The 14,429-nt window shown below is 38.7% G+C and overlaps 1 protein-coding gene across 9 annotated transcripts in view; it reads right to left on the bottom strand.

Annotated features, from left to right (window-relative positions):
• The window catches only part of DMD (dystrophin), a 1,090,817-nt gene extending 1,077,040 nt beyond the window's left edge, over positions 1 to 13,777 (bottom strand). For 3 of the 9 annotated variants that reach the window (XM_048288700.1, XM_048288689.1, XM_048288628.1), the window contains exon 1: positions 13,522 to 13,773. In XM_048288700.1, the coding sequence (XP_048144657.1) occupies positions 13,522 to 13,618 (97 nt within the window). In that variant the 5' untranslated portion in view covers positions 13,619 to 13,773. Of the gene's footprint in view, positions 1 to 13,521 lie in introns of all 9 variants that reach the window. The other 6 variants (XM_048288681.1, XM_048288675.1, XM_048288631.1 and 3 more) reach the window with 4 other exon arrangements.
• Positions 13,778 to 14,429: the final 652 nt, after the last annotated feature.

The raw sequence follows: 14,429 nt of genomic DNA on the forward strand, positions 1-14,429 counted from the left end.
TTAAAAAACTGCTCTTGGTAACTTGACAATTCAGAATCAAATAACTACTTCTATGTGTGACAACATGCAGAGCAGCTCAAAACAAGGCCACATGTTAGTAAAGGGCCAAAGAATGTGTTCAGTTAGAGCTGTCTTTTCTGGACAGAGTCCTTTTCGAGGGGTAATTCTAGCCAGGGCATCAGCAACAGTAGTGAGGGCTGATGAGTAGGAGAAGGGGGTTCAATATGTAATAGAAATTACACAAATCTGAACTCAATCCAAGAGCTAAAGAATTACTAACTTCCACAATTCTATTAATAACAAAGTGGGTAGTCTGTGGAGACTGGTCAATTTTACAGAGCAGTAAATGCTACCACAGCTATTGAGTGTGGCTGGGAGGTGACGAAGACCACAAGCACTGCTTATTTTTCAGTTTAAGCACATCTGACACAAGAGTCAATGTGGTACACACAGTTCGAAGTGACGGCAACATACCTGTCCTGTTTGCTTTGCCTGGTTTCAGTCTAATCCTGCACAACTTCAGGTAGGATGACAGTGGCATGCAAAACAGGTTGATGTGATGCACGAAATAGGTATGTCACTTTAGCTTTTATATGAGAGCTTCAACAGTCAAACAATTTCTTTTATATCTCTGGAGAACGATATGCATTAAATTTCACGTGATTATTAACTACTGGCACCTTCAATCTTGAATATCACCTACAGTCATCATAAAATACAGCATATAAAACATATAAAAAAAAGAGTCAAAGTGCATGGAAGATGTAGCAAATATTAAAAAGTAAAAATAGGAGGTGAAAAGAAAATAACATGAAACACAAGAACACAACACATCACTTTAAAAAAATGTTAAGTATTGATTCACAAAATGAAAACATAATTATACCTACATTTTATAAAGAATATGAGACCATTAAATAAGTATGTTAAACAAGCTCTAGAAAGAAAGTGCTCATAAGGTTAAGAATGTTCTCCTTTCTGTAGAAAAGGTTCCCTGGATATGTTCTTGCATTTTTGGAGAACTGATAAAGGAAGAAACATGCTTGCCCTGTAATAATCAATATAACATTAGTTCACAGGAAAAAGTCTAGGTATTCCACCACTAGTGTCTAAAAATCTTCAAGACAGAAGATGTAGGAAGTGAACTTAGTAGTTCTAACACTAAATGAGGTTATAGCTAAGCTTGGGATGAAACTTGGGACAGGGGCTCTTCCCCTGTAAACCCCAATCTTTCCTGTGTTTCCAAAGAGACCTGAACAGAGAGCAGATTCCCAGTGGTGTACCTGGTGACCTTCAGACACTAAGTGTGAGATGCAAGGCTGCTTCATATGGTGCTGTGACATTGTCAGCAATCACATGCACGTGTTGCAGGGTGGTGCAGCATCTCCCTACCTGGGAACAGCTTTCTGTCAATATTCTTTCTCAGTCCAGCTCCCTACATGTAATGCTGCTTTTCTCAACACTATAAAGTCTGAATTACAAGGATTTTTTCCCCCAGAGGACATGTAATATTCAGTGTTCAGAAACACAGAATAAAATACTTGAGTAGGTAAAAGGGAAACAATTAATTCTCTTAATTATTTTATTCAAGGTTTTTTGCTCTCCGCCTATCCACTCTCCTGAGGGGAAAAAGCTCAATCACTCTCATGCTGTTTACTTTCCAGGGTTAACAACATTTACTTTAATATTAAACTTCAGGCTTGATCTTAAATGACTGTAGATAGGATTACAAAGGAGCAAATATTTCAGGGTACAAATTGTCATTTTTTTTCCTCTGACCTGAATGCATGCACCATGAGAGAGCCATGCTGTGAGTCACTTGAAATGCATGGAGAAAAACAAACATTTTCTAAATATACACAAAAATGTGTTCTTTGGTGTGTTCTTTAGAAACAAGTAACTTTTCTCTTCTTCTGAACACTTAAGGGACTCATTCTTCAACCAGTGGTTACAGAAAGAAATTAAAGCTGTTACATTTTAGGTGTGTCTACCACACCCTTATGAGTTCTCCTGCCAGGAAAAAAAAAAAAAATCTCACTGCTTCATACCTATTGTGGCTTAATAAAGACGATCCTTAAAGCCCTACTCTATTCCTGAAATAGTGGTAGTATTAATACTAGCAATCAAAATATTCAATATTGCAACCTGGTAGAAAATATAGTATCAAAACACCTGAAAGAAGAAGCCAAAATTTAGGAAACTACAATAATGTAGTTAATGAAATTAATCCTGCTTCATGTATAGATGAGCTTTCTCTTGCTCAGTTTCAAGTTCTGTAGTAACTCACCACATATCTCTCACATCGTTCTTGAGCTCATTACTTGCTACAAGGAACTGGACTATTCCAGACCACTTGCAAGCACTACCACCAAGACAAATTACTTACAGGTGCAAAGCAACATGCCAGAATGTACAAAGAAACATCACAGATCTAATCTAAAATTGCATCTACAATGAAGATTAACATTTTATTCCAGTAATGGGTTGGGGTAATTTCATTTCTTTGGTTACAAGGAGAGAGAAAGTACTGCCAAGCTTTCATAAATACACTTTGACTGACCTCCAGAAGGAACAGATGAAGACATGAACCTGACCCTTTCTAATCAGTTTGCTACTTCTTCCCCAAGTCCGTTTCACTGAAGGTAGGAGAGATATCCAAGAAAAGCCAGATTTCTATGGGTGTCTCCACTGAACCCTAACATTCACCTTGATGTTTAAGCCTGTTCTCTAATATACCCATAAAGAAGCCAGAAATAACATCCACCTCACAAATTTTGACAAGTGTGCCAAAGCCACTGCTGACCTGCTATACAATCCAAAGACCAACAGATAAATAAAAATAAATAGCAAAAACTGTCTTGACCCCAACAAAAAAAGTGTAGCTCCTTAAATTTCCCAAGTCCTTTACATTTCCTTTTTGTTGAGTTAGGCTTCTCATCCTGCAACCTCAATAATTAAAATAAGGTTTTTCCCATTTCTTAGTGAAATCTTAGAAGAGAACCTCCTGCTGTTTTCCATGCAGAAAAGAGCCGAGGACTATCAGACTGTCAATGTCTGAAGCTCAGAGGGTCAATGGTGGGAAACAAACCTTTTTGGTTTAAGTTACAGAGTTGAAATCAGTAATTAATAAGATAAGATGGTCCCAAGGCAGTGTGCCCGGTATATATTTTATCTTTTCGAGGTTTTTTTTTTTTTTGTTTGGTGTTTTTTTTAAGTTTAAACAAGTTTGTCTTGAGATATCAGCAACATAAGGCTTCAGCTGGGTACTCCAGAGTGGCTCCTGAACACCTCTGGACAGACTCCATCCCACCTCCATTCACACTTCAAGCTTACAACCTTCCTTTTACAGACAATGCTTTTATTAAACAACTGCATTGGTACAAATTTGGATCATGTTAGCAGTGGTGGAAAAGGAGCCCACCCTCCAGAAAACAACCTGTTCCAGCAGACAGCTTCCATCATCCTGCAAATGACATCCTGCTTTTCCCCCATCTGACAGCAGCCCCATATGACATTTCTTGACATCTTCTCAACTTGAAGACACAATGTGTTTTTCCTTCACTGATTATCTCAGAATGATGAAACAACTCAAATGCTGTAATAGCTTTTTTTTCCCCCCAAACTCTGCTAGGAACAACAGATATTATCTGTACAACCAGTGTGTTGTGAAATGCCACAGACACCCATTTGAGTAGCACCTTTTTTAAGGATAAAAACAGGTTTTTTGTGATTATTTTTATGGCATTTTTTTTTAATAAAGTTTTTTTCTCTTTTTTTTTTTTTACCCTTTTGATTTAATAGCCTGTTGCAGCCACAGCACCATATCTCTTTCAGTTTTAGGTGGTTAAAAGTAAGGAAACATCCTTAGAATTGGTTAAACTCAAGATTTTATTATTATGTTATGAGTACAGCCAAGGAAAATTTTTGATAATGCCCTCTCTAGCACACAAATGTAATGCAAGGCATGTTCCTCAAATACAATTCCTCATGCCTCTAACCCTAGCTCAGGTCTATGCAACCTACAGCAGCTTTAAAATAGTAATAATGCACTTTGCACGATGTATTTTCATCTGTCTTTTCAGGGCAAGTTCTGGATAAATACCTCTGGAGTGACTCTGCTTCAAATGGAGAGAGGTTTCATTTTATAAATTTTCTTGTTTTACCAAGTATCAGCTGTGGTCCACACCAACACATTCTAATATCAATTATCCCTAAAAATGATAAAGCTTGAGTCATTATGTTCTGTCAATTTGGAAAGCTCAAGTGGAATAATTCTGTTTAATTTCACTGTGGTGGGTTGGCCTCAGTGAGCAGCCAGACACCCACCCAGGCTCAACAGGACAGAGGAAGAAAACTGAATGCAAAATCTTGGACCAATACACAGAAAGTAACTTAACAGTTACTGTCATGGGTAAAACAGACTCAGCTTGGGGGAAACTAATATAAATTATTGCCAATTAATGTAGAATGGGATAGCAAAAACAAAATACCTGCCTCCCATGTCCTTTCTTTCCACAGGCTCTACTTAACTCCCAACTCCTTCCCCACCACTCAGACTCTGTGGGGCACAGGGTGATGGGCAATGGGGATGAAGCTCAGTCTGTAACAGCTCCTCTCTTCTGCTCCATCCTCTCCACACTTTTCCCCTGAGCCAACCTGGATCCTCCCTCAGGCTGCAGCCCTTCAGGAACTACCCTCTCCTCTGTGGGCTCTTCACAGGCTGCAGCGTCCTTTAGCACCAACCCACCTGCTCTGACATGGTGTCCTCCATGGACTGCCTTGTGGATGGTCTTCTCCAAAAGCTGCAGAGGAATCTGTTTCCCAGCACCCTGGTCTTCTCCCTGCTGTTTCATGCTATTTTCCCCTCAGTTGCCATAGGGCAGTGCTTTCCTCTTTCTTAAACAGGCTTGTCCTGAGGCACCACTAATTTGGCTGTGGGGTCAGCTGTGATCCATTGGAGCTGGCTGGGACCAGCTGCATCAGCCAGAGGAGAGCCCCTGGCCTTTTCTCATGGAGGCCACCCCTGCAGCCCCCTCCCCTGGTGCCATCAACCTTGCCACCTATACCAAATACAGTCACTTAGGAAAGAGGCATCACCACTCCCCAAACCTCTGTGCACTGTTGACCCTCCACATCTCCATCCAGGGGAGTGCTGATGTGGGTGAGGCCAATCCTTCCCAGTCCCATACCTATGCTGGGGGCACAAAGAATTGCTTTTCTAGTCTTGTCAATGCAGCTCTGTCCAGCACTATCAGTACACTAACTTAAGAGAGCTGGGACCTAATAAAATCCCAGAGAACAAAATAAAACTCATGATTTCAGCGCTGACACACCTCTCAGTAGTTTCTTTGTACTTTCTTGTATTTCTAAAATTTCAGAGGTGAGGTGTTAAACCAGAAAACTATGCTGCAATACAAACCAAATACCTTGTGTTTTCTCTCCTGAATTTTAATACTGCTTTTCTGAGATGGTTGTTCACTCAGGTAAAAACTTATCTCCTGACCTGGCAGACACCAACAAGTTGCATGAAGCAACAGTAGAGTAAGTTAGTCCTCTGAATTGACACTACTGTCTTCCCCTCATCTAATTGACTGGCTCATTTTTTCTCTCTTTCAATGCAGATGTTTCTTCTCCCTCTCCCTCAATTTAGGTGTTTCTATTGAAGTACGGGCTGTGGAGGATTCCCAGTGACTTACCTATCTCTGGCTCACACACAAACTGCAATGCCTAATAAGGGTACCTCTGTTTCCATGGCATCTCAGAATCATCAATGGGTGGCTCATCTCTGCACAATACAATTTTCATTCAGTGTAAAATCCTCAAACTGTGAGTACCAAGAATGCCATAAAATGCAATCCCCTTTCTGCTTAGGGTATTTACAGCTTCACAGCCAGTCAAGGTTTGCAGTCATCATTCTGTGCCTGGTTTTCAGGATACAAAGCAGACCCTTCACATTAATTACATATTGTTCCCTAAAGCAAAGTCACTTTTTTGTGTGATTTCTTACATGCCACATACACTGATGTCACAAAATAGATAATAAAGCATTCACATTAAATAATAATAAATTAATAAATGTTCTGCTCCCTAGGCTTAGTTAGATTTATGCAATTGTGTGCTACATGTAGCCCAGCAGAGCTGCTTGAGCTGCTTCTTATTTGACGGGTCAGCCAGGTCATGCAGAATATCACGGTAAATACCATTTTCACTAAGGACTCATTAAGGAAAAATTCATCTGCTTGTTGCCGGAGGAATAACCCTAATTGGTTCTCTTCAGCAGTTTACCACTTCCCTACTGTTATGGGGTCCTTATCATCTGCACTAACACTTTGTCTAAGGCTGATGATTCAAAGTCACATTTAGGCCCACGTAGTTCACCAAACAGTGCCTGTAAGAAAAGTGTGGGATTAGGTATTATGACAGATAATGAGGTATTACTACTTAAAGCATGTTTAGCTTGCTAAAGGAACTCAACAGAAATTAAAGAGTATATTCTCTGAAGGAAGCAAACCATATCTGACTTTTCGCATTCTGAGGCATATGACGGTGCTGGTTTTACTTAGTATATGGAGCCAGAGTATGTCAAGAATTTTCAATTTTTGCTTCCCCATTACATTCTTAAATTAGTAGCCTAAGAGTCTCCTCAAAACCCTCTCTGTCTTAGGATTTGTTTGTTCTTGGTTCAGGTAGCATCATAACTGATGGCTTACCTAATCCTCATAATTTATGAAGTTTTGAAAAATAACACAGCCTGGGAATAAATATAATAAACTACTAGGATTTATCAACATCTGTGACATACTTTTTGTTCCTGGCTTCTGCAGAAATATATGAAGAGACATATGCATACAAATATTTAATAACACTGGCTGGCAATTTATTTCACTATTTTTGAAATGTTTTGTTAAGTGCCAAATTCGTACATAAGATAAAAATCCTCTGTGCCATTCAGTAGTTCAAAACAAGGCCACTAAGAAATGAGAAGTCAGTAATTTTACTATTAGGTTGAGAGTCATCACAGACACTAAACCATAAACATCTTAAAGTTCTTAACTACCTTAACTCAGAAGAACATAAATATAACATCTTTCATGTACATGAAGTTGTTTAATAACTTTTCTGCCTTGTTATCAAACCTGATTCAGTCACAATTCAGGGCTTGCAATGACTACTGAAGACAACAGGTTGCATATTTCACTGTTTGCAGTCCTTACCAAGAGAATGAAAACCAGACACAGATTGCAAAGTCTTTTTTTTTTTTTTTTTTTTTGTCAAAACACTTAATTTAAACAAATTGGTGAAATTTCAGCTCGCCCTTTGAAATGTGGTCTTTGTACCTAGGGATATTTGTTAAATACCATTTGGGATCATTAATATCAAATTACAGAGGAATTCCCATTATAAATGATATTTTGTAGTAAGAGGAAATAAAGATGTGTTAAATATGAGCATAGTGTGGGAATATTCAAATGATTTTTGTTACAAAAAAAGATAAAATGACGAACTTCTTCCCCGCATCAGTGCTTTATTTTTTGCAAAAGCAAGTGTGACCTGCATAATGGCTGTCAAAAAATAACAAGCTGCTCATAAAAAGAAAGTCTACAGAAAGCAGCATGTGGTGGTTTTATTTAGTGTGGCTTTTAAGTTTCAGGGAAACAGATCAATATAAGTGAGCAGAAGTAAATGTTAAAAAAATTTGATCCCATGAAGAAATTCCTCATGCTCTTTATTCCTAATCATCAGAAGGACACAAAAAGAGGTGAAGGTGAGACTAGATATAGATTAAGAAAACACAAGTTTCAAGTAGCTTAATTTTTGTTCAAATTTTTCTTTAACTTTTTCTGATATTTGGCTTTCCCCAGTTGTGGCGAGTCTTGGGCAGGAGTGAATGGAGGAGAAGGAAAAAAAAGAAAGAAAAAAAGACAAGTCTTGTCAGCATTGGTCAAAACGAACCATATGTCCTTGACCATTTCAGTATCTTGAGCTTCTGTATCATCAAGCAAGTCAGAGAGCTGGTTGTGCTATGTACAGGATCTTTAGGGAAATGTAAATGAAAGAAACACCTTGTAAAGAACAGCATCATAATGTAAAACACTAAGCTGGGTAACTTGAGGATACTAATGAAAAAAAACTGTGTGACTGATCTTGATTTCCTTTTCTGATTTTCATTTTTTAAGACTAAGATCTATTCTAAACATAACAAAAGCCAAAGAAACTGCAGTGCAGCCAGAAGTTCCTGATTTTTATAAACAGGTGCATCTTGCATCCTTATTCTGATGCACAGATGCTCAGACCATAAAGAAAAATTTAGAAAGATGCAAGCAAAATTATTATTACTTCCATTCTTCCATTTCTGGTAAAGCCCTGATTTCTCTTCTTTCACATCTCCATTTCAGCTCTCCCTCTTTCATGACTGCATCACTGGGTCTATCATGTCCAGGACATTTCTGCAAGGAACAGCTCCTGTGTTCATATCCTCAGTTCTGCAGTGAATCTCATGGACATTTTGGAGCTAAGTGGCACAGAGCAGGAAAGATGCAAGACCACTTGTACCTTGTAGTTTAAGAAATCATAGAATAGTTTGAATTGTAAGAGACCTTTTAAAGGTCATCTATTCCAACCTGCAACATCTTCAACTAGAGCCCCATCCAACTTGAATGTTTCCAAGGAAACTTGGACAGATGGTTTGCACCACCTTTCTGGAAAACTTGTTCTCATGTTTTACCTCTCTCACTGTAAAAAACTTGCTTTTTTAATCTAAACTTTTCCTCCTTCAGTTTAAAACCATTCCCCCTTGACCTATCACTTACATAACCTTGTAAAAAGTCCCTCCTCAGCTTCCTTTTAAGTCCCCTTTTGGTATTGGAAGGCTTCTATGTGGCTTCCCCAGAGCTTTCTCTTCTCCAGGCTGAGCAACCCCAACCCTCTCAGCCTGTCCTCACAGGAGAGGTGCTCCAACCCTCTGATCATCTTCATGGCCCACCTCTGGACCCACTCCAGCAGGTCCATGTCTTTTTTGTGTTGGGGGACCCAGACGTGGACCCAGTACTCCAGGAAGGATTTTACAAGGGCTGAGTAGAGGGAGAGGTTAAAATATATGATTTCAGGGATATGAGGTTTAGTAATCTGTGAAAAAAAAAAAAAAAAAAAAAACCAAAAAAACCCCAAAACAACAAACCAACCCAAAAAAGCCCCAAGCTCCATAGGGGTGGAGAGAAAGGATACCCTTTAGCATTTATTATCAAATATGTCCCTTCCCAAATTCTTAGTAATTTTAATTCTGTTACACAGTATGAATAACTAAATTAAAAACCTATGAAGTGTGAACTCTGAGTTTTGAAGGACAAAAATATTTCCCGCTTTGCTAATATACCTAATTTATTAATACGTTTTGCTTAGATGTAATATGTCTTTGTATAAAGTTTTCTGGCAGTACGTAACCAGATGCTCAGGAATATCCCTTGGACAATTTGACTTCCATATGTGCCTTTCCTTATGCTTTTCTTGCAAGGTGATTACCATTCATTCATCAAATGACTCTCATGGAAAACCCAAAGCCTCTTCATTCTTCACCTTATGTTTAATTTCCCCTCCTCCTGCCCTCTTCCTCATTCTAGGGGATTTTTAAAAGGAGAGATTTGACTGATAGAATGAGTACATCTTCTTTTTCTTCTAGCTTACCTTCTCATGACCCTTGCCCAAGATGGTCAGACCGTTCCCCACACTTGTGGGTATTTCCCAACTAAAATTTCAGCCTTCTTCAGGAGGAACCACGAGCTGAGTGAAGCAGCAAGTGACCAGCAGCAGAAAGTCAAGAGCTGCTACACTACACACATCTTGTCAGAAAGAAAAGTCAGGACATGCCAGGATGAGCTCATTCAGAGCTAGTCCTGGGGTGCTGGTGGACAGAAAATGTACAGAAGCAGATATGGCAGTACTGACAGCATAACACATCAAAGGCCTTGTTTCTGGTTAAGACTATCCATTACAATAAACTTTTTTAAAAAAATTAATCATGGCCTAGACACAACAAAATATTGCATGATTTGCAAAACTAACAGACTTCGTCTCCACCACACTGATCTCCTCCCAAGCTTCTGCTGTTGAGCTCAAACTGCACAGCTCATAACCAAAAAGGTTTCTTAAGGTTGACAGTGCAGCATTGCTTCTTGCAAGGCTCCTCCAAAAAGCACTAGGTCCTTGTGCAATTTGATTTTGTATGAACAGGGCCATTCTAACCCTCATGTCAGTACTAAAATTATAAGTTTCTATTAATGACATTCAAAAAGGTCAGTCTTCAGTCTTCTAAACTTCATTACTCCTGGAGTGTTAGGCGGCTGTCATTTCCCTCCTCCACAAGCTTTTCTCACTAACTTGAGAGTCTCCCTACCCTAATTCCCTTCTATTCCTGTAAGAGCAAGACATTGACTGAACTTGCAAGTGCTTCACTTAACAGAGGTTGATGGGAATTATCATTGTTCTGCCAGACTGCTCCAGCCCATATCCTTAATCTCTGGTTTTGCCTGTCATCTCACACTTCTTATTTCCTGTTTTTTCCTCTTCAGTTCATGTAACCAAGTATCAACATACACCCTGTTTTCTGTCTCTTCTTTGCAGGATTAATATATGTACCACACCTGAGGTACATATCTGTAAATCTGTGTGGAAGTGAGTGTATTTTTCTTGTGTTGTCACACTGCCTAGGACTACAGATTCCTTACCCTTGACTAGGATTAATAACCAGAATCATGTGAAGGAGCACATACAACCAGATTCCACCTCAGTCAGTAAATAACCTTCCACAGTTTTCTTAATTATGTCTGGCCAACATGTGAGTGACAACCCTCTGTGCCCTTGCACACCTTTTAGAACACCCTCCCAAGAAGAGATTTGAAAACATGGGTCCTATATCTAAATATAAAGTGAAAGATGTCAGCTCTATAAATTACTTCAGGAAGACAGAACGGAAGGAAGATTTAAATGTAAGGATGAGAGAAAATCTGTGTGCATCAGGCAAAGGATGTACAGATACACAACTGGATATCTGCATGTATCTATAGTAGAAACATCTGCTGGTTCTTATTGCTGCTTCTCTCTTCTTTTTCTATTTCTGTTCATTTGCTTTCCAGCCCTCTTCATTGAATGTAGATGCTCTTTCCTTATTATTATTTTTCATATTTGATTACAAGCTTCTAAGATAATAAAAGGAAAGGAAAAGGAATATATGGTTTCCTCTAATCCCATCAGATACAGACTTTCACGACTAAGTTTCAACTCAATTCTTAACATTTTAAATTGTTATTTTTAATAATAAGCATTATATACAGGGGCTTGCTCATTAGACGGGCCTATATTACTGTAGCTCTTTTTATAATCAACAGCTGGCTCCACCTAGTGTCCTATTAATTCATCAGTGAAAGAGAAAGCTAAAACCAAATACTAGAGAGAAAACAGAAACAAACTATAAAATCGCTTGTCAGCTGGGTGATGGCCACAGACAGCATGAAGTTACAATTACTGGCGTCACAGGGAAAAGACCATTTTAAGTGACTACTATATGGTGATTGCCAGCCAGCACTCTGGAGACATGAAGAGATTAAGCAGCTTCAGGAGTATAAATATAATATATGCAATATAAAACAGTTTTACTGCTACTCTGAAAAGGAGAATGACACTTAAACTGTTTATAGGGGTTACTCTCTCACTGTTTCACCGTGATCAACAATGACAAATTATGGTTAGATTTGACTGAACTTCTATGAAACAGAATAGCATTTTATTTTTTGTCATCAAAACCACAGAACTATTTTTGGCTATTCGTACCCCCCAGTGATCCTCTCTGTTAATGAGTACATCTCCCCTCCCAGCAGTTACAAAATCATTGAAAATGCCTCTTGTAGATGATCAAAACAGGGAAATGCTCAAGCTAAATAACACTAGCTGTTAGTTTTACTGATCTTTACATTCAAACTTTCTAAAGGCTGGTTCACTACTGTGTATCTAGAAACATCTATCTTTCTAAAACTGTTACAGCTTTACTCAGCAACATTTAGTGGTTAATAGCCTTATTCCTGTCAACAAGACAACACAGAGCACAGACAACAAAGTAATTTAAGATAAAGTCAGAAAAGTGAATATCCAGTTTGACAAGAGATTACTTGATTATCACCTTGGAAAAAATGATATATCTAATGAAGAATGGAGTTTACATAGAAGAAAGCATTTTGTAAAGCAAAATATTCCAAGTAATTTAACATAATCATAGCCTGTGAGCTATCAAGCAATGTTTGAGTTGTTGCTGAGCCTTCAAATAGGAAGAAAGAGAATGCCTTACATTTACAAATCACTACTTTTACTTCTTACATTGAGGGTGATCCACTCTGATAAAGCTGATGTCTGTTTTAAACCTGTTCATATCACCTGTTCGGAGCTGCGTAGCCGTTTCACCCTAGTGGTGATAAAATATATTTCAATATGTACAATATACACTTACTGACTGTTCACCGTGACAGAGAGGGAGGATATGTGTTGTGGGGGGGAGAGGTGGACAGGAGGAAGGAACATATAGTAAGACAATACCTGCACCAAAGCAAACACCTGTACATTTTCTCAAACTCTCTCAAAATAGTTAAAGTTATGCTTGTAACCCATCTAAAGTATTCACAGCTAAATTCAATTATTATATGAAAACCTCACAGTGCAACACAGAACATGAATTTAATAAAACGCACACAGAAATGCTCTCTAATGTTTCCAAAAGAAGAGAATACTCAAGTTCTCAAGTTAAGCAGCTACTGTCATTTCTCATTAACAGCTTTCAAAATCCTGTCTGAAACAAGTTGATACAGAGAAATTAAGAGCAGTAATCAAGTGAGAAATGATAGACCAGCTGGGTAGGCATCAAGTTGGCAAAACGTGAATACAGTTCAATAGCTGAAACAGATGCTGGAGTTGTTAAGAAACCCTGCAGGAGATATTGATGTATTTTCTTTATATAATGCTGAACAACCGGGTAAATGTCAAGAACTAAAAACTGATGGGGAATAAAACCTATTGTAAAAACTAACTGTAAAGCAGAGACATGCAATAATATCTTTTTATACCAGAGCATTCAGTACATGCATCTTCATTTCCTTGGAATTCCTCAGTATGCCAATATATCAATCAGAGCTTGCTAGTGAATCAGAGGGAGCTTTTCCCAGTCTTGTTTCACATTTGTTTGTTTCTATCTACCTGAGGCTTCACAGACTTAGAAAATACTTTATTCTTCAGTCTCAACCTAGCAGAGCACTCTCTTTCAAGCAAGCAATTCCCCGAGCTTGGAGGCGACCAGGAAAGAAAGAGTAACACAAGCATAAATGAAACTGCAAAATCCATTTTGCACGAGGAATTTTGTTTTCAGAGTTTCAAAACCTCAGCAACAAATCCTCTGCCATCGGCGACAGCTCATTCTAGCATATGCTTTGTCATGGTCAGTTTCTAATTACATTCATAATGATGCAATAGCTTTGATAATCCTACCTTCCATGCCAGCTGCTTTTCTTGTCACTCCATCATGCCAATAAGTTGGCTGCCGTAACAAATCAAGATAGTGCAAAACAGCATCTTTCCCCTGCATCTGTCATCTTCCTGAAAGCATTCTATTACTGCCGACTGCTGGGAACCAGAAAGTCTATTTGAATTCCAGCAGCTCCCCTTTCGCATGATTCAAGTTAGGTTAGGTGGGCATGCCTAACATGATTCTCTCCATCATTTATTATGCAGCTGCTACACCGTCAGTGTGGTAACCACTCTGACTTTATCTGATACGTCAGTCTTGCAAACCTCTACCTCCGTGCAAGCCCACGAGCCACAGAAGCATCTTGCATTTAATGAGCATTCTCCCTGCCTAAAGAGAGTGCATCTGTAAATCTGTTTCAAATCCTGCTGCTTGTATTGTCCTCTAAGGCTGATGCAAATGTTTGAAGATTTTTTATTCTTGCGGTTTTTTCTCTTCAGAAAGCTCTTCATGCATGCTTGAATTATTCACGCTTCAGCTAAACATTTGCTGATTTGTGTCCAACCAAACAGCACCTTCCCGTTGAAACTCTCTGCTCGAAAGCTACTTCTGAATAACAGTGCTGTGCGTTCAGGCTCTCAACTCTGTTTCATTTTGAACATGGCTTTTATAGCTACACCTCGACAAATACATTTATTCTTTTCATGCAATGAATGGCTGTCTAATGAGGGAGCTGTACATTTTTAAGCAATTTATCTAAGCCTATCTGTAGATGACACTTGCTTTTTGTGCTTTATACATTTTAACAGTAAGTGGATAGCTCTGTTACAGCGTCTTGATATTCTTAAAGTGGTAAGAACACCACCATAAACTGCTTTTTGCCGGTCTGTGGAGGACACTTTCAAATGACAGAGTTTGCTTAACTGCTTCT

The sequence above is a fragment of the Corvus hawaiiensis genome, chromosome 2 (genome assembly GCF_020740725.1).
Source record: "Corvus hawaiiensis isolate bCorHaw1 chromosome 2, bCorHaw1.pri.cur, whole genome shotgun sequence".
NCBI lineage: Eukaryota > Metazoa > Chordata > Aves > Passeriformes > Corvidae > Corvus > Corvus hawaiiensis.